Source organism: Pinus tabuliformis, chromosome 8 (assembly GCF_031772625.1).
Source record: "Pinus tabuliformis cultivar Carrire ecotype Pingquan chromosome 8, CPIR1, whole genome shotgun sequence".
NCBI classification, from domain to species: Eukaryota; Viridiplantae; Streptophyta; class Pinopsida; order Pinales; family Pinaceae; genus Pinus; species Pinus tabuliformis.
Genome location: NC_142294.1, coordinates 607,880,352 through 607,904,637, shown reverse-complemented (window position 1 = coordinate 607,904,637; position 24,286 = coordinate 607,880,352). Strand labels below are relative to the sequence as shown.

Here is a 24,286-nt window from a genome sequence, read left to right as displayed (position 1 = left end):
GTTACTTTTGATCCCGATCTGCACTTTCTTTTTTCAGCTCAGGTGTTTGACGTATACCTTCTCCTTGATGAAGTAGACGTCATAGCCCTTGCCTTGAAGTTGCGACACGGAAAGTAAGTTCATCCCCAATCCTGGTACATGCAACACATTTGTAGCGCGGAACCGTTCTCCCGATTCTATTTGAAAAACTATTGGAGTACACTTTGCATTGTTCCCCATGGTGATCTGAAAGTTCATCTTCTCTTCTCGATACTCTGAGAAACATTCCATGATTCCCATCATATGCCAAGAGGCTCCATTGTCTATATACCACACTTCTAATGATGCAGAACTAGTCATACAAGCCACTTCTTCCATCCTAGAAGCCAACATGGAGAAATCGAAATCTCTTGTGCAATTTTCTGAAAATCTGTGCGAGTCCCCTGACGTGGATGCCTTTGCATCATTGTCTCGACCCATAACTGGTTTTCCCTTCCTGTTTCTGATTACTTCCTCTGATACCATACGAAAATTCTATCATTGCAACATCTGATTTACTTTGCCTACTTATTTTCAATAAGTTATTTATTAAATTCCTTCAATAAACGTTAAAATAAATTCTGCTGCAGATATCACACCATAATACAAAAACAAACACATGCATAAGAATCAACACATCGACATAGATATTTTGGACAACAGTCCCTGGAAAAACCCAATGTGGGAAAACTGATGCAACGAGGGACGATTTTATTATTCAGCATTTCTTCAGTACAATCAGGTGCCAAACTGGCTTACCCAACAGAGAGAAAAATTCTCCAGCACTTCTCCTAGTCCTAGCGTCAGCCTGGCTAACCTTTGCGTAGCTCCCAGACACTCTACATCAGCCCCTGCTTGTCTGTGTCAGCCTTGGGCCTCTCTGTGTCACCCACGCAGGCCCTCTAGTGACTGCGCAGTCTCCAGCTGACTTAGCGTCTGCTTGAAAGGGCCTGCGTCTGCCTCCCCTGCCTCTGCACTGGTCTTCTGTCGCTGATCTTGACTCACTACTTCATACTAGCTGCCTCCTGTTGCTCTCCAGACCACTAGTTCGAATTTCTCAGCTAACCCCGCTCCAGAAATCGAACTGACTAGTCTCCTTCAGTTTATTCTCCAACTGACCCTCAAGTCTCTTCTTATAATTTCTCATTGGTCCATCAATGGTCGAGATTAAATCCCTAATCAACGGCTAAGATTAGATCTGACTTGATCCATGACTTTTGGACCATTCTAACTCAGTTTTATATTAATTCATATTAATATTTTATTTTCTCTAAGTTTAGACTTAGGGACTCCATTAAAAATATTAATTATTTTAATATCTTTCAAATTGGTTAGATTCTGCCCAAACCATTTCTGGGTCTTGGAGATCTCATGTGCTTTAGCCTTTCCACCAATTTTCGTGGCTAGAGCACATCCGATGCTACCACAAATCAACACCAAGAAGGGTCCCTTTAAATGTACAGTAATTCTATAGACTCGGAATAAATCTTAGAAGTCCTTGATGGGGACTTTGACCTAAAACATGGTTATCCAAGCATGAAACCCATGCTTTAATAAGTCACAATAATAATAATAATAAATCTTTTCTTTGTTCTTTTGATAAGTACATTACATGATGACTCAAGTACATTATTGAAGATCGAACATAGTTACATTTTCCAACACTCCCTCTTAACTAGGGAGGTATTCATAATGTACATATACAATGTATGATCTAAAACTATATGCACCATGAAGAACTTTAGGTGCCGCAATGCCATGGGCTAGATTCATGACCAGGGCAATCTATCCAGCCAATCACTCAACAATTTAGGCACCACAATGCCATCGACTAGATTCTTGACTAGGGCAATCTATCCAAGTGGGACTAAGATGGACTCAAGCTTTCAACTCCTCTAGGTACCATCAGGCTTACTAGCTAACCATCAACCCAAAAATCCAGGTGTGTATCCAAAACAAAGCTCTTTGATTAACACCACCTTTCCAACTTCTAGACATCAACACAATATGCCGACGAGATGTCCTCTGAGGCAATGCTTCACTCACAAAGCCTTAGCATCCCTTGATCCAGAAGATCAAGAATAACCAATCTCTCCCAATCAAATTGATTGGTAACTAGCATGATTTCCTTCGAGAGATTCACCTGTACAAACACAACCCCAATCAATAATATACTTTCACATGTACATAATCAAATACAAACCTTCGGGGTCTTACAGACAACTTGATGTTGCTTCTCAACTTTTCATAGTAGGATTATTAACTGAATCTTTTGACAGAATATTCCTCAATCATATGATTTACTTCCTACTTCTCAGGCAACAACATATCCTCTGAAATTCATTCTTCAATTAACACTAAGCTAAGCCCTCCCTCTCAACCAAGAAGCACCTCTTTATCCCGACTCCCTCTTAATCTTAGGGAAATCTTCTATTCATGCTTCCTCTGGTAGATTAGCTTCTTCCTTTTCAACATCGAAGAATCTTTCGCGGCTTCTAACCATTTGATTAGAGTTATCATTATCCCCATCATGCTTATCACATCAAAGAACATTTTCACCAATTTGAAGCTTGCGTATTTGCACAACTTCAATAGCAAGTACAACGAAATCTATAGAAGCATGCTGTTAGCCATATCAAAATCATGGAAGCGTTTCATATTTATACATATTAGATACCCAAACTCAATTTCAAACAAGAGACATATACTCTTCAACATCTTGTTAGGGACTTTATACACCCTAGACTACTTCATAACAACATTCATTCCATCTAGGGTTTCAATGTGTCTTCCAAAGGTATGACATACCTTACTACAACATATAGCAAACCCTAGAAACAATTTACATAGATATAGATTTACAAAGTATCTAACAACCTTTCAGACTTCTCACTAGGGATTCATACAAATCCTAGATTTCATACAAACGAATCAATCAAAGTCAATCACAACTTAGTCATTAATCTGACTAACTTCCACTAGGGTTAGTTCCAACCCCTAGATTTTCAATCAACCATCAAATAGTCACTAACATGATCAACTACCACTAGGGTTAGTTTGCAAACCCTAGATTTTCAAGCAATCAAATTCAACCAAAAATTCAAATTTCAACAATCTCTTCACAAATCTCAAATTATCATCATATATTAGAGATTACTACTTCAACTAAGGGTCAAATCTAAAACCCTAGAATTACATTTTCACAAATTCAACAATCTTACATAGATCTTAAATCATCATATTTAAGAGATTTTACTTTGACTAAGGTTTAACTCCAAAACCCTAAAATTCTAGAATCTCAACAATCATTAAATACATAGATCTGAGATTGTTACATTTCACACTAGATAATGTCACTACTAGTATTTAATTGCAAAACCCTACAAACTTAAAGCAATACAAAAATGTCTTTTCCAAAGATATGCTAAAAACCGATAAATTGTAAAACATATAAAACAAGTTATGTAAAGCAAATGACTTAATAGTGTAAGTCCCTAATGTCAGATTCTTCAGGCTTGACTTTCTTTGAGTCTCCTTCTTTAGCAAAGTTGGCTTGATCTCTTCCTCTCTTCTTATTCCTTGGATTCTCGAGACAGTCACTCTTGTAGTGACCTTTCTTATGACATTGATAGCACTTTATCTTAGACATGTCAACTTTCTTCCTTGGCCTCATCGATCTCTTTCCTTTATGATGAGCAACATAAGCATTTGATATTCCTTTAGGATTGGAAACCATTGAGATCCTTAATTCTTCTTGACTACATGCGGTCCATAATTCTTCAAAGGTGGAAGCTACCTTCCAACTGTTGAGGCCTGAAGCAAATGGACCCAAAGAGGGCGGCAATCCTAATATGGTAGTGATCGCCAATTATTTATCCGGAACAATCTCATCAATGGCCAAAAGATCATCCCTGAGTCTAGCTATCTTCACAAAGAAGGTTGCCACAATATCTTCTTTAGTCATCTTTGTATTCCTCAGCTCATTCTTCAAACTTGCTACTTGACCAATGTTCTTAATAGTGAACAACTTCGACAAGGCTTCATACATCTCCTGAGCATGATCGATGTTAGCTCTGATTGGGACAAGCTTGTCTTTTATCCCTTCTACCATTAGAGTCATAGCTACCAATTCTAAATCCCTGAACTTTGCTTTGTCAGCATCACTAGCTTCTTCTATAGGCTTCTTTACATTTTCTTTTACCAAATCCATCACCTTGTTCTTCTCGAGGATTAGGTCAATCCTCGTCTTCCAGGATCTAAAGTTAGATGCTCCTTCAAGTTCGTTCTCACTCTTGATTGAGTTAGACATCTTCCTTGAATATAATAGACTCCTTCCCTTAGATAGTACCTATGAATTGATCTGCCTTTTTCTTCCTTCTTCACCAAAGCTCTGAAACCATGTTGGAAAATCAGAAAGGCAGTAAAGATTTTCTAGATTTTGATAATTACTTGTGATGTTTATTATTATTACGAATCTTTATATCTTCTTTCTTTAGTTCATTAAGCAATTACCAAAAGCAACAACACATAAAACAATGGACACAAGATGTAGGCACATGCCAGGGAACTGCCCCCCCTCGAGGGGAAAACCTAGTCAAAGTAATTCTTCTTTTCAATAGTATTCTTTGAGACTCTTCACCCTAGACCAAGACCAGACCTTCGCTCCATACCAAGTCAGCCTCCAAAAGTTTGACCTCGTCCCAACAACTTCGACTATGCAACAACTTACGACATCTAGTAGCTTCTGGCAGTAGTCCAACTTGGAAGATTTTGACCTCCCAATCCATAGCACGGAACAGAGAGAGACCACCACCAAAATTTCGATTTTCCTCGTCTCCTTAGACTCCCCCAAACTTGCATTCACTTCGGCTTCTCGACAATAGACTTTCCCAGCTACCTGCTTCGCACTTCTGCCTAGCAACAAGATTTTCACACTTTTGCCCAGTAGAGAGAATTTGAACTTGATGAGAAGTGATACTCCAAATGAATTCGATGTCCTTCCTTTAATAGGCTTCTTGTGGGGTCGAATAGCGTCTTAGGCCGACTTTATCTTCCCTTAGGCCGACATGGTGTGGAGGTTTCATAATTCATATTTGACTCAATACTTAACCTTTTTACGTGATTCAAAAGCCCAAGAAGGGTCCCTTTAAATGTACAATAATTCTATAGACTCGGAATAAATCCTAGAAGTCCCCAATGGGGACTTTGACCTAAAACATGGTGACCCAAGCATGAAACCCATGCTTTAATAAGTCACAATAATAATAATAAAAACTCTTTTCTTTATTCTTTTGACACGTGCATTACATAATGACACAAGTACACTATTGAAGATCGAACATAGTTACATTTTCCAACATGAGCAACATCATACAAGCTGAACCACACGCCTTTGATGAAACAGTGAAAGAGTAGGTATGCTATGGTTGAAGAGTATAAATCGATCATGAAAAATGATGTATGGGAAGTGGTTCTGAGACCCAAAGGAAATCCTGTAGTGACTTCAAAATGGTTGTATAAGATTAAGCATGGTGTAGATGGAAGTATCGAGTAATATAAGGCGAGGTTAGTGGCTAAAGGTTTCTCCCAGAAACAGGGAGAGGACTATGATGACATATTTGCACTGGTTGCCTGCTATACTACCATTCGATCTATTGTTTCCCTTATTGCTAGCCAAGGATAGACTCTTCATCAAATGGATGTGAAGGCCGCATTTCTATATTGCATTTTCTAGGAAGAAGTATATGTTAAGCAACCACAGGGCTTTGAAGTACAGGACAGGAAGACTCATGTGTGTAGATTGAAGAAGGCACTCTATGGATTGAAGCAAGCCACTAGAGCTTGGTATGATTGCATAGATAACTACTTGATGAAGCTTGGTTTTACAAGGAGCAATGTCGACCCAGACCTCTACTTCAAAGTTGTCTAAGGTATGTCCCTGATTTTGGTTTTATATGTTGATGACTTATTCTTGACAGGTTGAGAGCCTATGATTCTCAAATGTAAGGGGGAGCTGGCCTCTAAATTTGAGATGAAAGACCTTGGATTGATGCACTACTTCTTGGGCTTAGAGGTGTGGTAGAGGCCTGGTGAGATTTTCCTTTCACAAGCAAAATATGTTGTGAAATTGTTGAAAAGATTTGGTATGGTGGAATGTAAGTATATGGCCATACCAATCGAGTTGAATTTCAAAAAGTTATGTGGAGAAGCCGCAAGACCTGACTTGGTGAATCCCTCTGAGTACCGACAGTTGATTGGAGCATTGATGTTCCTTGTGAACGCACGACAGAACATATGTTTTGCAGTTAACACTCTTAAGTCAATTTATGACTCAGTCTCTACATACACACTGGGTCGTTGCTAATCATGTGCTGAGATACCTTCATGGGACTATTAATCTTGGTCTGAGATATACTGTTAGAGATGTGGGGCTTCATGGTTACACTGATGCTGTTTTAGCCTTGGATTTGCCATGATATCTTGGATGAGCAGGAAGCAAAATCCATTGCCCTTATCACGACCGACGCTGAGTATATTGCTGCTAGCATGGCTAGCTGTGAGGTAGTATGGTTGAGGAAGATACTAGTGGTTAGTGTGAAAATTCTAAAGCATAGAATATACATACTTGGTTAGAGGAATATATAGTTTAGCGGGGATGTGATATTTGACGAAGATGCTGTCCTTGGGAAAGCTAGGGACACTCCCCCCCTGCCAATGTTGAGAAGAAGGATTATGACATGGATCTTCTGGAAGGTCCTTCTATGCTTGGGCTAGAGACTGATGTTGTTGATGATCCCTTGGAACCCTTGGACCCCTTGGATTCGGCTCCATGTGATCCTCCTGCTAGGAAGAGATCACTTTGGCTTCATGACACTTTACATGATGCTAAGAGACATGCTGTTGCCAGAGGAACCTTTTGGGAAAGCAAGAAGCCATGCAGGGATTAGGGATATGTTGTAGCTATGAGCAACATCATATAGGCTGAACCACACACCTTTGATGAAGCAGTGAAAGAATAGGTATGGAAGGATGCTATGGCTGAAGTCTATGAATCTATAATGAAAAATGATGTATGGAAAGTGATTCTGATACCCAAAGGAAAATCTGTAGTGACTTCAAAATGGTTGTACAAGATTAAGCATGGTGCGAGAGGAAATATCAAGAAATATAAGGCGAGGTTCGTGGCTAATGTTTTCTACCAGAAAGAGGGAGAGGACTATGATGGCATATTTACACCGGTTGCCCGCTATACTACCTTTCGATGTATTGTTGCCCTTGTTGCTAGCCGAGGATGGACTCTTCATTAAATGGATGTGAAGACCGCATATCTGCATGGCGTTCTCTGGGAAGAAGTATATGTTGAGCAACCACAGGGCTTTGAAGTACATGACAAGAAGACTCATGTGTGCAGGCTGAAGAAGGTACTCTATGGATTGAAGTAAGCCCTAGGGCTTGATATGCCCACATAGATAGCTACCTGATGAAGCTTGGTTTTATAAAGAGAAATGCCGACTCGAACCTCTACTTCAAAGTTGTCTAAGGTATGTCCCTAATTTTGGTTTTATATGTTGATGACTTATTGTTGACAAGTGGATAGCCTCTGATTCTCAAATGTAAGAGGGAGTTGGCCTCTAAATTTGAGATGAAAGACCTTGGATTGACGCACTACTTCCTGGGCTTAGAGGTGTGGCATAGGCTTGGTGAGTTTTTCCTTTCACAAGGGAAATATGGTGTGAAACTGCTGGAAAGATTTGGTATGTAAGTATATGGCCACATCGATGGAGATGAATTTCAAAAAGTTATGTGGAGAAGGTGCATGACCTGACTTGGCGAATCCCTCCAAGTAATGACAATTGATTGGGGTATTGATGTTCCTTGTGAACACTCAACCAAACATATGATTTGTAGTTAACACTCTAAGTCCATTTATGACCGAGCCTCTACATACACATCGGGCCACTGCTAAGCATATCTTGAGATACATTCACGGGACTATTAATCTTGGTCTGAGATATGCTGCTAGAGATGTGAGACTTCATAGTTACACTGATGTTGGATGTGTTGGAAATGTTATTGACAGGAAGAGCACATCAGGGTGCTATTTTAGCCTTGGATCTGCCATGATATCTTGGATGAGAAGGACGTAGAAATACGTTGCCCTTAGCATGACTGAGGCTGAGTATATTATTGCTAGCATGGCTAGATGTGAGGGAGTATGGTTGAGGGAGCTCTTGGAGAGTTGTTTGAGTAGGTTGAGGATACGACTGTAATCTATTGCGACAACAAGAGTGGGATCTGATTGGCAGATAATCCCGTGTTCCATGACAAGTCCAAGCATATTGAGATTAAATATCACTACATTTGAGATATGGTGCAGAGGAGCTGTAAGACTATCACATTTCAACCGATGAGTAGATAACAAATATTCTCACCAAGGCTTTTCCGAAAGGGAAGTTCTTGTTCTTTAGAGAGTAGCTTGGATTGATGGATGTGACTCTCTCGGGTAAGAGTCACGACTAATTAAGAACACTGAGCTATGCTCTTCCCCCCTGTTTGAGCTCCCTATGACTTGTTGTACTGGAAGGCTACGGGACGCATTGGATCTTATGTAGGATTGCAGGTAGTTTCCATCTTGGGTTTGAACTTTGGTCTCCCTATACGGGGTCCTAACCGTCCAGAGGGCTACATTGGCACATGTAGGGTGTGTGTTGAGAGCCATGGGCCTCCACAACAGTATTAGAATAATGCTATATTAGTATTTAATGCTCATCTGTGATCTTAATTAGCAGTTTCTTATTAGAAACTTGCTGTTTCTATTTTCTTAGTAGAAACTTGCTGTTTCTATTTTCTTAGTAGAAACTTGCTGTTTCTATAAATACAGTTGTATTATTTATTGAGCTTCACTGCTCATTGTAAATCAATTCAATTCATTCATTGATTATGGTATCAGAGCTCGGGTATTTTTTTCGAAATAATTTTTCATTGTTTGAAAAATTTTGCTTCATTTCGAAATAGCTCTCTAGGAATCTGGAATTTTTTTTACTAGGCGTCATAATTTCTGAGTTGCAGTTTTTTCTGAGGGTTTTCATACTAGAGTTATCCATGTCGTGTTGGGTCGGATTTGGTTTAATCTCGGGTTATAGCGGGTGTGGATTTCTACGTTGCAAGGGGTTTCGTTCTGATTGGCGCAGTAATCGAAGGATTTTCCCGCTCCTGTTCTGAGATCTCCAGTGCCTGAAGGACAAGTCGTGGGGATCGAACCTGGGAGTTTCATTGTTTGTCTACATTTCAAGACTTGTCTTGGCGCCGATTGTCATCTCCTCCATAGATGAGCCTTTGCTGTATAGGCGGTATTCCTTCTTTTTCCTCAACTCGCTGCTTAATTCGGTCAATTGTATCATTGGGTTCAATATCTATCTCGACTTCTTTTCTGGTAAGGGTTTTTCACCTTGATGGAAATGCCTCCCCTTAACCGCAAAACCAAGTGAAGAGTTGATTCCTTTTGGATATTGTAATCAGCTAGAGTGAGCCCATCTTCTAGCTGTTTTCCAGCAAATATTAATCGTTGTTGATCTGGAGGGATACCCTCCCTATCTTGGATTTTACTCTTCACATTATCAACGGTATCGCTGCTTTCAACATCGAGAGTGATCGTCTTCCCTGTGAGAGTCTTCACAAATATCTGCATCTTGGCCTACAAATATCACTGAACCCCGCAAAACCTCTACAATATAGGGGGAATACAGCCCCGATTGAAGGGTGGTGAGAATTATAGAGACCAGACGAGCAACCATCAAACGTCTCGGCGGCACCGTGCTTAGCGTCAAGCTGGAAAATATCTCGCGTGATCCTGGCAGGTCGACTCCTGCTTGGCTCTCTGTGAGGGTTTATGTGTGCGAGAGGACCGCTTCTGCCTTCATCGTCATTGTTCGCTACGCTGTCCAAAATAAAGACTATTATATAACAATGCTTTCACGTAAGTACGCTAACCAATTTGCCATTTGGTGGAGCTATCGAATTCTTTGACGAGGCACAACGCAGTGGTCATAGAGCTCGAGGTCAAAGATTCTGCGTTGCTCAGGTGCGCGCTCGAATCCGCCAAATTTTCGAAATCAGCATGTCCATACCTTGTTCATTCCCGCTGCTACTGTCGCTGCCGCTGTCTATCCGAGCTACTGCCGCTGCCATTGGAGGAGTCCATTCAAACGTAACTGTCATTTTGTTTTTTTGAAGCGACTGTCAGCACATACAAATATATTGAGCCGCTGAAGTCGTCGTTTGAAGAAAAAAAACGTAGAGAATTACGTTGTTGCCATAAAGAGATTGCCGTGAAGAAATGCATCGTGAGTCCTTCTGCACGCAAAGATCATCAGACGCTGTCTTGTTTCCGTTTGTTGACGGAACCTGCTCTACCCATGCTTGCATTTATTAACGGGGCTGTGATTTGAGAATTTTTTTTTCCAGAAGGGCGTTCTCGTATATAGGTGTTCTCAGCGTGCCTGTTTTTTGCAACAGCAAGGGTGCTAGACATATATACACCCCGTTTCCAAGGCCTATTATCTGCTGTGTTTATCAGCCCTCTTATACGGTGTATTCAGCGTGTCTTTTATTGCTGGCTGAGCGTGTCTTCTATGCTGAACGTCATATCTCAAATTAATTGTTGACTGCATAAAAATTTGCACCTGTCAGATTTCGTCTAGATCATCCGGCATCTGCATTAAAATCCGTGTCAGACTCCTTTGTTGTTTTTTGTGTCTTGGGAAATGTGCAAATGGCCTTGCTAACAAATCTGATGTTGGAAGTCGGTTAGCGCTTTAATGGCACCAATTATAACATCTAGAAACAAAGAATGTTGACCATTTTTGAGTATAGGTGTCTTGACCAGCTTGTTTTAGGCAAAGAGCTCAGACCTGGTACAGCTGGTGCTGATCAAGATAAGTTTGATGATCGAAATCGAGAGGCTCTCTCTGTGGCTGATGATCAGTTACCACAGATTCCTTCCGGCAAGACAGTTGCTGAAATCTGGCAACGTTTGAGGGAATTGCACGAGACATCTGACAAGAGCAGAGCTTTGTTTCTCAAGAATCAATTGTTCTCCATCATGATGGATGAACATATGTCTTTACAGGAACATCTTAACAAGATTAAAGATGTTCGAGATCAGCTCGAAGCCATTGGTCAGACCATGGAGGAAGAAGATATGGTAGTCATCACTCTGAAAAGTCTACCAAAACCTTATGAGCACTTCATAGAAACGCTCAACATTACCTCCACTAATGTTGATATGAAGTTTCCAGAGTTATGCACCAAACTCATGCAGCAGGATCGTTGGAAACAACACTTTGGTAGTAGTGCTTCGTCAGCCTCCTCATAAAATGCTTTTGCTGCCAAATATCAATCCTCTCAGTCCTTTCAGCAGAAAGGTTCTTCTTAGCCTTCTGATCTGGTTAAGAAGAAAAATGTGCAGTATAATTCCTATCACAAGTTCGGCCACATGAAGAAAGATTGCCGACAGAGGATTGCTTCTGAACAGAAGAAGCAGGGAGGGTCTTATCAGCAAGCGAATGTTGCAGAACATTCTAAGCAAAAGGAATCTACTTTTTATGCCTTTATGGCTAAGAGGTCCTCCGATCATGCCCTGTCTTTGCCTGGTACATTGATTCTGGTGCATCACGTCATTTCTCTCACATGCGTGACTGGTTTACTGAATTTTCATCTTTCAGTGATTCTGTGGTATTCGGCGGAGGTGAAGAGTACACAGTGGTTGGTAGAGGTACAGTTCATTTCCAGTCTAATGGGCGCACACTCATCTTCTTAAATGTGTACTATGTTCCTGGTATGGAAATTAATCTGTTATCTGTCACCCAGATTATGAGGAACTCTCGTCAGCTTGATGTAGTGTTCAGTGCACATAAGTGTTCCATTATTGACAGGGACGCTCGTCTTACGGTTGCTGTTGGCCTAGAGGATCATGGTCTATACAGGCTTCTTGACACTGGTGATTCTCCAAAAGTGGCTCTAGAAGCTCATGTTTCTCCCATCAACACTCTGTGGCATCAGAGATATGGGCATCTAAACATTCAGTATCTCTCTCAGCTATCTCAGGAGAGACTTGTGTCACGGTTACGTGATATTCAAACTCAGCAGGTGGGAGTGTGCGGCGCCTGTCAAGCTAGCAAGCAAAATCGATCTGCATTCAAGGATGGTGAATCTTGGTGCGCATCTAAGGTACTCCAGTTAATTCATGCTGATATTTGTGGTCCTATGAATACATCTTCAGTTACTGGTTGCAAATATTTTTTCCTTATTGTAGATGATTTTAGTAGTTCCTTATTGTAGATGATTTTAGTAGAAAGATGTGGGTGTACTTTGGTATCTTTCAGACGTTTAAATCCTTAGTTGACAAAGAGTTTGGCTGTAATATCATAACTCTTAAGATAGATAATGGGGGGGAATTTTGTTCTTCTGCTTTTTCCAACTTCTGTGATACCCATGGCATCAAATGCCAGTTAACTACACCCTACACTCCTAAAAAAAACAGTGTTGTCGCACGTCGCAACCGTACGGTTGTTGAAATGGCTCGTTCCATGTTACAACACAGGAGTGTTTCGAACAAATTTTGGGTTGCAACAATGTTTATTGCTGTCTATCTTCTTAACTGATGACCTACTCAGGCTGTTAAGGGGAAGACTCCAGAAGAGGTTTGGTCTGGCCGTAAGCCTAAGATCAGTCACCTCAAAGTGTTTGGCTCGGTTGCATATGTTTGGATTCCAGCTGCTAAGCGCTCTAAGTTGGATTCCAAAAGCCAAAAACTCATGATGACAAGGTATAGTGATCACCACAAAGCCTATAGGCTAATAGATTTAGACACTGATTGTCTTATCTTCAGTCGGGACGTAGTATTTGATGAAGACAGAGGGTTTTCTTTCCCCTCCTTCTAAGCAGTGTTCTGAGGATCAACCTCACATTGTTTTTCTTCCGTTAGGTCCACCTGATGGGAGGGATGATGCAGCATCAATATTTGATAGTGCACTACCTGAGTTCCCTCCGGCAAATAATTCTCCCCTCACTGCTCCTGTTATTCCTGAGCCTCCTCCACCTACTCCAGATATTGGTTCTTCTACTCTCAGACCTAAATGGTGGGCTAAAACTATTGGTGATCTCTGGGATAATGAGCTCCTTGAAGGTAGAACTTCCAGAAATAAGAGCAAACAACAACCTACAATAAATTTTGCTCTTATGGATAACCTACACAGTATTTTTGAGCCTCAAACCTATTCAGATGCTAAGGGTACACCTGAGTGGGAACATGCTATGGAAGCTGAATTCCAGAGTCTTCAGAAGAATCGAACTTGGACCCTTTCTGATCTTCCTGCAAGGAAGAAGCCCATTAGCTGCAAATGGGTGTATAAAGTGAAATACAAAGCTGACGGAACCCTAGACAAGTATAAGGCTCGCCTTGTTGCTCAAGGGTTCTCACAGAAGGAAGGCATAGACTATGAGGAGACCTTTGCTCCTACAGCCAATATGAGTACCATACGGCTTGTCCTTGCCTTAACAGCTCAGTTCAATTGGAAAGTCCATCAGATGGATGTAAAGAGTGCTTTTTTGAATGGTGACTTACAGGAAGAAGTCTACACGACGCAGCTTCTAGGATTCAAGGTTGCCAATCAAGAACAAAAAGTCTGTAGATTAGTCAAAGCACTCTATGGTCTGAAATTGATAAGTACCTCACAGATCATGGCTTTCAGCGGAGTCCATCTGATGCAAACCTGTATATCCAACATACTGGTGCTGATATTCTGTTTGTGGTTGTCTATGTGGATGACCTTATCATTATTGGCAGTTCAGCACATTTGATCCACGGGATCAAACAGGATTTGTGTAGCACTTTTGATATGAAAGATTTGGGACTTCTTCATCACTGTTTGGGGGTTGAAGTCTGGCAGACTGAGCACAACATATTTCTCTCTCAGTCCAAGTATGCCTGAAATCTTGTGGACAGGTTCAGAATGCAGGATTGCAAACCTGCCATGACCCCTATGGAACCAGGGCTCAAACTTTCGGCTTAGTCATCCTCACCACTTGTGGATGAAACCTTATTCAGGAAATTAGTGGGCAGCCTCATCTACCTTACTGCCACTAGACCTGATATCAGTTTCGTAGTGAGCTACATTTCACGCTTCATGTTAGCTCCTAAGGCTGATCATTGGATAGCAGCAAAGCGTGTGTTGCGTTATGTGAGTGGCACTTCTGATTATGGAATTCTGTACACTCGGAGTTCAGATCCTACACTCAGTGGTTACACAGATTAGGACTGGGCCGGTTCGGTTGATGACTGTAAATCTACAGCTGGGTTTGTGTTATTCTGGGAGCTGGTGCTGTCACATGGATTAGTAAGAAGCAGCAGGCAGTGGTTCTCCCCTCGACAGAAGCAGAGTATTGGGGAGCAGTTAAGGCATCTTGTAAGGCAGTTTGGCTTCGACGTATGCTTGAGGATATGCATGTTTTCCAGGTAGGTCCTACTCCCTTGTTCTGTGATAATCAGGGAGTGCTCAAACTCTCCAAGAATCCAGTCTTACATGAACAAAAAAAGCATGTGGAAACCCTTTGTCACTACATTCGACAGCTTGTTGAAGACGGATCCATTCAGTTGCTATATGTTCCCACCACGGAGCAGCCAACAGACATCTTCACCAAGCCTTTTGGTCCTGATAAGTTTGTAAAATTCAGAGGGTCTATAGATGTTGTAAATAGATTGAGCATTAAGGGAGGGTATTAGAATAATGCTATTTTAGTATTTAATGCTCATCTGTGATCTTAATTAGCAGTTTCTTATTAGAAACTTGTTGTTTCTATTTTCTTAGTAGAAACTTGTTGTTTCTGTAAATACAATTGTATTATTTATTGAGCTTCACTGCTCATTGTAAATCAGTTCAATTCATTCATTAATTAAACAGTAGACAACACTCCAGGGATCCCCAGAGATGTTTAGGGATTGGCTTGAGATCCAACTATTAGACGAGGAAGATGCACCTAGTTCACCTTCACCCAACCAACCCTACAGACGTACCATGCACTTGGTAGCTGACCCAGGACTTGTAGGATGAATACTTATAGGATATAACGTGTCTTTGTCCTAATGGAGCAGAAGGAGCAGAGTGAGAGACAACAAACGTGGATTAGTAAATTACAGACCAATGACTTCGAGATCGAGTATGTCAAGGGAAAACACAATGCAATAGCAAATGCTCTCTCTAGGATGCCATCCACTCTCTCACTCATGGAGATAACAAATGACTGGAAGTCACTGCTGCTTGTAGAATATTGCAAAAACAAGTTTCCCTGTGAGATTGTGGAGGGGTTGATACAAGATGACAGGTATTGGGTTGTGGATGATATTATTTACTACAAGAATCAGATCTATCTGGTGCCATAATTACAACTCAAGGAGAAAATTATGCAGGCAGTTCACAACTCACCCTTAGCAGGGCACCCGGGGTACGTAAAGACCTACAGATAAATTAAGGAGAGGTTCACTTGGAAGGGCCTCAAGATGGATGTATTGAGGTTCATGAAGTGATGTAGCACTTGCCAACAGAACAAGGCATAGCACACTCATCCAACAGGTTTACTGCAATCACTCCCTATCTCGGAGTAGAAGTGGGAGAGCATTTCCATAGACTTTATCATTGGGCTACCCCTGACACAAGGTAAATACTGTACATATGTGGTGGTAGATCGACTCACAAAATTTGCTTGTTTCTCTGCCATACTGTCAAAATACTCAACAAAGTAGGTGGCCGAGTTGTTCTTTAAGGAGGTCTTCATATTACATGGGTTGGCGAATACCATTTTTAGTGAGGGATAATATGTTCATGGACAACTTTTAGCAGGAGCTATTCAGACTTGTGGGGACCAAGTTGACACTGAGCACCTGCCACCAATTACCACCCACAGCGAACACAAGCCACATTTAGACCTTGTAAGTCCATGCAAACTCTGATACCCCCACCTCTTAATTTCTTGTCTTAGATCACAATCGAGCTAATCTATTCTGACCTGGCAGTTCGTTCCCCGGTTAGAGATCCAAATCTAGTTCCAGGGCCAATCCTAGACCCAGTTGACTCGAAGAACCCAGAGCCAATGGACCCATAACTCTGCATATTGTTTTCATATTGTTTGTTGCACCTTGTCATGCCTGGATTAGAACTAAACTGATGAACAAATAGAGATAGTCAACAAATCGCTGGAGGGCTATCTTCGTAATTATGTAACCGACCAACAAAAGGCATGGGAAAGTGGTTGCATTTGGGGGAACACTGCCACAACATCACTTTCCACATGTCCATTGGTATGACGCCCTTTAAAGCACTATACAGATATGTGCCCCAACATTTGTAGACCGAATATTTGGGGATAGCTGTGCCCCTTTGGATAAACACTGGATTTAGGAGAGCCAAGATATCTTACGAGTCCTCAAGGACAATCTGCAAATGGCTTAAAACCAACAAAAGGTGTATGCATACAGGAACAAGGTGGAGTGCAGTTTTGAAGTGGGGGACATGGTATACCTTCGTTTTCAACCTCACTAGTAGTCATCGCTCAAAACTAAAGGGGAAGAGAAACTAAATTCCAGATTCTATGGGCCATACAAAGTTGTGAGGCGAGTGGGAGAAGTGGCCTATGAACTTGCACTTCCTGAAGGATGTAAAATTCATAACATCTTTCATGTATCATGCCTCAAGAAGGCCTTGGGGAAGTAGGTAGTCACCTCCACTGAGCTCCCTCCATTGGATGAGGAAGGAGAGCTAATCCTGGTTCTGGAAGAGATTCTAGAAACAAGGGAGTGGAAGTTGAGGAACAAAACCGTGAGAGAATACCTGGTAAAATGGAAGGATCTACTGATTGAGGATGCCACATGGGAAGGTGAACATGTTCTCAAACATCTAGAGTTGAAGTTACTTGAGGGTAAGCAAACTCGGGTGAGGAGGACTATAATGTCCTCGACTGCTTAGGAGAAATATGATGGGTTCCGCTAGCCTAATGAGTTCTTGTAGGCTAATGCGGGGAATTTTTTTAATTAGGGTACGCGATTCACTGAGGAGAAACTTCATCATTGCCTAAGAGGTGAAAATGGGACATGTCCTACATTATTGAAAAAGTCAATTTAATTTTATAAAGTGAAATTCTACTAAATTGAATTAATAAAATATTAAAAGGGTAAAATGACTGCAAAAGTGGTCACTCAATTATAAAAAGGGAAAAGTGAGGAGTTTCTCTTCATTTTGTTACTTGCGTTTTTGGAGAAAATGAATTCTTGAGAGCTTTTGGGAGAGAAACTTAGGTTTTTCCAAACTTTAACCACCATAGCTAGCTTTGGTGTTTAAACTAGACACCCTAGTTGGTTCCAAGAGTGAGATTAGACATATTTCACCATTGTGCTTCCAAGGAGAAAAAGGTTTTCAGAAGATTTTGAGGTAAAGAGGTATTATCAGTTGATTTTATCTTCTGATATTGTGTTTATCATAGTTCTTGATAGATTGGAAGAAACCATGAAGAGTCTTTGCTACGATATCATTCCAGTGGGCTGATTTAGTGAATGAAAGAGGGCTTTGTGTCAAAGGCTTCATACTGTAGAAGGGAAACGAGTTCTTGGACCATTTTGGAAGATCAAGCACCATTGTTTTGTTGAAGTTTATGGGTTGATTTCATCTCTGAGATAGGGCCAAGTTCATTCACTAGTTTCCTTGCTAGTTGGGTTTGCCATAAATCTCAGGGCCGAGTTACTCACCATTTGCTGGTCGAGTTTCCTGGTGTCTTGGACGAGTTCACTGCCAGAGAGAGGACAAATTTATACCTTTACCTGCTGGCTCAATATACTGTGGAGAGGGGATGAGTAGCTGAACCTCAAGGTCAAGTTCTGCTGTAGCTAAAGAGGCTGAGTTCTGAGTGTACAGTGATTAAGTTTACTCCCAAAGGAGGGTCGAATCTCCATTCCTGTTGCTGACCAAGTTTACTGTGGAGAGGCACTAAAAGGAGGACAAATTTCTCTCTATGTATACTTGAGCTGTAGCAAGTCTTGCTTCTGGAGCTGCGTACCATATGAAAGACAATTTCTGGGCTGTATGGTTGGAGGCACCGTTGTTGAACTTAAGGAAGAGGCTGGACCCATAAACTAAGTTTATAAATCAGGTGCTACTGTTCCATTCTTATTGTAAACCCGGCTGCAAATTAATCCAAAGACTACTTTCCAGAGCTCATTTCCTTGTGATATTGAGTTAATATTGTTGCTATTCATGCTTGTTTTCGTCACTACTCAGACTTGTATTAGTATAAAATTATAAATCAGATGTTGTTGTTTTGAAGTAATTACATATATGTAATGGTCACTGTGTGTGTTATTTGAATTAAAGGATACCTACAGCAGTGTGTCTCCCAACTCTGATGGAAATTCCCACTGAAAATTATATTAAACAACTCAGAAAATTGTTGAAAAATTAAAGTACTTCCAGCTAGGTATCTTACACTGCATGGCCAAAAAAAGGCACAGGTTAAAATTGCATGGCATGAATGGGCCACGTATCTCTATGGAGAGCCCATGTACCTACTCCATGCAGTTAATCCCCAACATAAGATAAAATAATACATGGATTAAAGGGCACTAATTAAACAATTTTAAGGACTCAGGATAAAATTAAAATAATATTATATTCATTTAGCCTGCTCTACCCCCCAAGCCCCCCATGACTTTCCTCTCTTGTGGAGTCATGCCCCCCATTCTGTTTTTCCTCTTCTGCAGCCTGTGATGTATTTTATTAACATTCAGTGTTTTGTTACAAATTACATTTGTTTGGCTTATAGCCACTCATCATGTACACTATTACGTTATTGGTATGGGGATCAAAACCGGGGTATTACAGGTATGTCGAGGAAAAATAATTCTAGGGTTTAGGAGAAATGAAATCCATATTTTGTCTTTTTATCACACTATCTATCAGTTATTTTTCCATTGTAGAGCATGATATGCTCACTTATGCTGCATTATTGCGATTTCTCACACATTAGATTCTCATGCAAGGAAAGTATGAGACAGTGATAAAATGCTATGTTCTTTCCCTTTTTCCATTGGCAAATCTGATCCTCATGCATGGGAAACTAAGCCACGCACCTTACTGTCATGTTTGTGTTTTTCAGTTATCTTACAATGAGTCTTCTCATAGCTCTTGAACTTTTTTAACATCATTTTATAGTTTATAGTTTGAAGTTTGACATGTTTTTTATGAGTACAGTAACAACTGATGAATGTGAGATTCAATTACTTAACTAGAGGCGTTGTTGTTCTCATCAATTTCAACACTTACACTGGCTGTCTATGCTGGTTTGCAGCACTTGGATTTTGAACCAGTACGAACTGAAAGGCCAGGAGAGTTGACTGCTTATTACAAAATAGCGAGTATGGATACTTTTTGAATTCCTTGTCTGATAGAGCAGGGTATCATTTAATATTGAATATCTACTGAATTGTTCTGTACCAATGTTTTCTTCAGATCATTATAAATGGGCCTTAGGTAAACTCTTTGATGAGCAGAATTTCAAGCGGGTAATTATCTTGGAAGGTGAGATATTTTTGCCAAATTTTATGTTAGGAAAACATATAAGCGCCATTTACTGATAAAAGGATTGGCAAATATTTCTACTTTATTAATTGGAGTCACTGTGTTTTTCTGAGGCAGATGATATGGAGATTTCTGTCGACTTTTTTGAATATTTTGAAGCAGCAGCATCTTTACTTGAAAATGACAAGTATGTTCTTTAAATTACATTACAGAAAACTACTAGTCCTTTTCTTTTCCAGCTTTCAGAAATGACTATCAAATTATTATTTATTTTCAATTCCTTGAGATTACCTTACTTTTTTTCTGTAAAAGCACCCTTATGGCGGTTTCATCTTGGAATGACAATGGGCAGAAGCAGTTTGTTCAGGATGCTGGTGAGTTCTCTGGAGCATGTAGAATTGTTTCATGTTTCAACAATATAAATGTATTAAATATCGGTTTGATTAGAAACTTAGATGGTGGTCCTTTGATTCCGGGTTGCAGAATTGCTCTATCGATCAGACTTCTTCCCTGGACTAGGGTGGATGCTGACAAAGACTGTGTGGGATGAGTTGGCTCCAAAATGGCCAAAAGCATATCCTTCACTTTTCCCATTTTCTTTATTTCATCCTTGTACATCAATAATATGCTTCCATTTGTCTTCATTCCTTTCCTTGCTATCCTTGACATATTTATACTTATTGGGATGACTGGATAAGGTTAAAGGAAGTGCGTAAAGATCGACAGTTTATTCGTCCAGAAGTATGCAGAACATATAATTTCGGTGAGCATGTAAGTGTGCTTGTTCTCATAAAAAATATGAATTTTAACTAGTCACTAAATCTTTCAGAAAGAAATGCTGATTATACAGGTAGCATAGTGGTAACCCTCACTGGAAATGTCTGCAATGCCTTCCTTTTATTTTAATGATTCATTTGTTGGTAATGGGTTACACCCATGTAGGATCATTAAAACAAAACTTGATTTTAACAAAGATAATTCAAATGAACATCATCAGGTTCTGTGTACATTTTAACGTTCAATAGAATTTTGGGAAGATCATTTGAGCATTTGTAACCTTGTCAATAAGTTCAATGCCCTCTCCATCCTTTTTCCTTCAACTTAATACAGGTAGCATAGTGGTAACCCTCACTGGAAATGTCTGCAATGCCTTCCTTTTATTTTAATGATTCATTTGTTGGTAATGGGTTACACCCATGTAGGATCATTAAAACAAAGCTTGATTTTAACAAAGATAATTCAAATGAACATCATCAGGTTCCGTGTACATTTTAACGTTCAATAGAATTTTGGGAAGATCATTTGAGCATTTGTAACCTTGTCAATAAGTTCAATGCCCTCTCCATCCTTTTTCCTTCAACTTAGAATCAAGGTTGCACGAAACGGGGAAACGGGTACGAGTTTCCGAAACGGGAAGCGATACGAAATGCGACCTCCCCAAATTTTGGAAACGGGGAAACGCGAATATATATATATATATATATATATATATATATATATATTAGGAATTTAAGAAATATGTGCAATCATAAAGCATATATGATACATTCTAATTTATTACATTATGATAAAATTGTCAATTGTCAATGCATAGACTATAAGTATCTAAATTTACATCACATTTACTCATGAATAATCACATAATGAAAATAGAAATATCCAAAATCAGCCACGAGAAATTTCTAATTTTTTGTCTTGTGGTTGATTGGGAGTCTCCTCCTACATAGTCGAATGACCTTAGTGCTCTTGATTAAATACAAGTTTCATACCCTAGTACCCTACATTCTCTTGATTATTGGGAGTCTCCCCTGCATAGAAGGCTTTGTTCTCTCGATTAAATACAAGTTCCATACCCTAGTACATGATAAAATCCAATGGAAACATTGAAATCCCCCCAATCCTGAAATCCTGAAAAACAGATAAGTCTGCTGGATTTTGAGTAAGATCTAAAATTCTACTTTCTCCATATGAAATCCAATGACGGCGAAACCACTCTCAAACATCCTGAGTCATTTCATGGTAATGTTAAAAATTTAAGTAAAAGGATGAAAATGAAAAATAAAGGAGAATATCACTTTTACTTTAAGAATTTAACATTACCATGAACTGCATATCAACACTAGGGCAAACAAATGTAAGAGATCTACATTAGAAAAAAAAAATTAAAAAACAAATGTTTTTTTGGGGGAAACGTGGCCCGTACGGCCTGGAAACGTGTTTCCGGCCGTACGACCACGTTTCCGTTTCGGGAAACGTGGCCGTACGGCTGGAAACGCGTTTCCAGGCCGTACGGTACGGGGAAACGCGTTTCGTTTCGTTTCGTTTCCCCTGGCGAAACGCCCCCTAGGGCCACGTTTCCTGCAACTTAGCTTAGAATTTTTGAGCTGCGTTCCCTCTTGCAAAGTCTTTGGTAACTGTAACCTATTTGATAAATTTGTAGGCTCTGCCTGTGAGTTGATATGGCAAATTGCAATGTGGCCATTATTTTGTTATTTAATAGTTAGTATAGCATTGCTAACTTTGGGCTCATCATTTACTTCCAGCCTCTAGATGGTTCCAATCACACCCTTATGTTGCACGTTCTGTTGATAAGTTTGTGCACGTTTATCAGCACTGCACTGAGTATTGTGCATTGCTTGGTGCATGGGTGCTGCTGTCGCCCAAAGTGTACACCTAAAGCGCAACACTCAGCGTAGGTGCGGTCACCCTGATCCCAACTCAGTCCGTTTAGACTCTCTCTTAGTTAATTCAAGGGGGGTAGTCCCTAATGATGATGATGAGGGGAAAACTTGTTGGAATAACAAGTCCTAGGAGATTAGGGGCAAGATCGCGACCTCTCTAGATAACTCGAATTAGAGACCAGTGCCTAATGAACAATGCTCAATATAGATTATATCACTTGCACAACATGAAAACTTCAAAATACTAGATTAGCAGTTTTGTAAGAAGAAAGCTAGTTTAACTGATCAAGATACCCAGGAATATGAGCAGTAAAGCAAATTAGAAACAATTTGCAAGAAAGAAACTTATTATGGCATTCAAATAAGCTCACAATTATAAAGTAATCCCACGATTCCTTTTAGACAAAATAAAGAGTTTAAAAATCCTTCAAGGAGGATTTATGAAATAAATAACTTTAATAGCTGAATATCCTCTCCTCAAATGTATTAATGAGAGAAATATCTTAAAAATGACTTAAAAATATTAAAATGAGAATATTTTTGTGGACACTCGACCCTCCACTCAGAAGAGATGGCTTGCTTGTGTACAGTCGCCTGGCATTACACAGGTTACAGGTTACGCTACAGGTTACAATGAGCAAAATTACAGGTTACATGTTATGCTGAGCAAAATTACAGGTTACAGGTTACGCTGAGCAAATTTCAGATACAGGTTATCACAACAGTTTAGGTTATCAGGTTATCGCAGCAATTTTCGTGGTTTCGGACCCTGTTTTCAGTTTAGTGATGTTTGCAATTGTGTAAATCAATCACAAGCGCTTGAAATTGCATACGAGGACGACCACAGAGAAGAATGGGGCCTGTTTTGTGGGATTCAGTGCTACATTCTTGTACATTTTGTAGCCACAGAGTTGCTGCTGCTTTTCTTGTTACTTTATTTTGCAGGCAACCATTATAAGAAGCGTTCAATCTGTTCATTGCAGGACTCGTCACATGTTCGACCGACGTGATATGTTAGCGCGAAACCCATTTCACAGAAAAGTTCTGTGAGGTACCCATCTATCTATTTTCTACTTTGCTTGTTAATATTTCAATTCGGGTTCAACGAGGACCAACGCTTAGAACTCCCCCATCCAGTGATCAGACGGACAGACGGGGTCTCTTTCATTTGGTATTTTGGTCTTTTGTGCATTACTGTCATTTTCTGTTGCGTTACTATCATTTTCTGTTGCGTTACACATATACAGAGACTTGCGTTACGCTTTGCACGATACATAGAGACAGGTTACAGTGGGTGTGCTAAACATATACAGAGGCCTCATCCCAAAATGGAAAACAATGGCAAGGAAATCTCAGATTTTGTGGAAACAAATCACTTAGGTCAAGTCAAAATTACTTCAACAAACAAAATAGGGAAGTGGATTTGGGTAAATGAAAAACAATATTGGGGCATTTTAAAGTGCAGACTTGCTCACTTTAAATGGGAACAAAGAAGAAGAAAATAGTTATAGAAAAAGAAAGCAAATAAAAGCAACAAAAATAAAGAAGAGTCAACCATTTACAGTCCCACATCTACACCTCTTACTTGGTCGTCAGATTTCTATGTCCAGGAGCTGATGAAGGCCAGGGCAAGGCTGGAAATTTTGGAAGCCAAAGAACAGGAAAGGGACCACAAAATTTAAGAGATTACACTTGCAAATCAATTTTTAACGGAAGGTAATAGGATCCTAAAAGAGAAAGTAGCAATGCTACAAGAGGATTTAGAGACAGGAAAACAAGAATGGGAAAACATGAAGGCAACATGGTAAACATGGAAGAATCAATGGCAGCAAACAAGGAAATGATAATTTCTAAAGCAACTTAGGTGGACACACAAATATCTTAGCAGGTAGTCATTTCCGAAAAAAATGCAAAAGAGATCAAGAGGACAAGCATTCCAAAAGAAATCAAAACCAGAGCTGAGGGCAC

General features: G+C 40.0%; 1 protein-coding gene and 1 pseudogene across 2 annotated transcripts in view; one reads left to right on the top strand and one right to left on the bottom strand.

Annotated features, from left to right (window-relative positions):
• CGL1 (alpha-1,3-mannosyl-glycoprotein beta-1,2-N-acetylglucosaminyltransferase) overlaps positions 1–24,286 on the top strand; it is a 187,565-nt gene that overhangs the window by 145,848 nt on the left and 17,431 nt on the right. For both annotated transcript variants that reach the window (XM_089372551.1, XM_089372550.1), the window contains exons 10-15: positions 19,408–19,474; positions 19,569–19,637; positions 19,755–19,824; positions 19,950–20,011; positions 20,121–20,211; positions 20,315–20,408. In XM_089372551.1, the coding sequence (XP_089228677.1) occupies positions 19,408–19,474; positions 19,569–19,637; positions 19,755–19,824; positions 19,950–20,011; positions 20,121–20,211; positions 20,315–20,408 (453 nt within the window). The remainder of the gene's footprint in view (positions 1–19,407; positions 19,475–19,568; positions 19,638–19,754; positions 19,825–19,949; positions 20,012–20,120; positions 20,212–20,314; positions 20,409–24,286) is intronic.
• On the bottom strand, positions 9,307–9,804 carry LOC149236963 (ubiquitin-NEDD8-like protein RUB2 pseudogene; annotated as a pseudogene).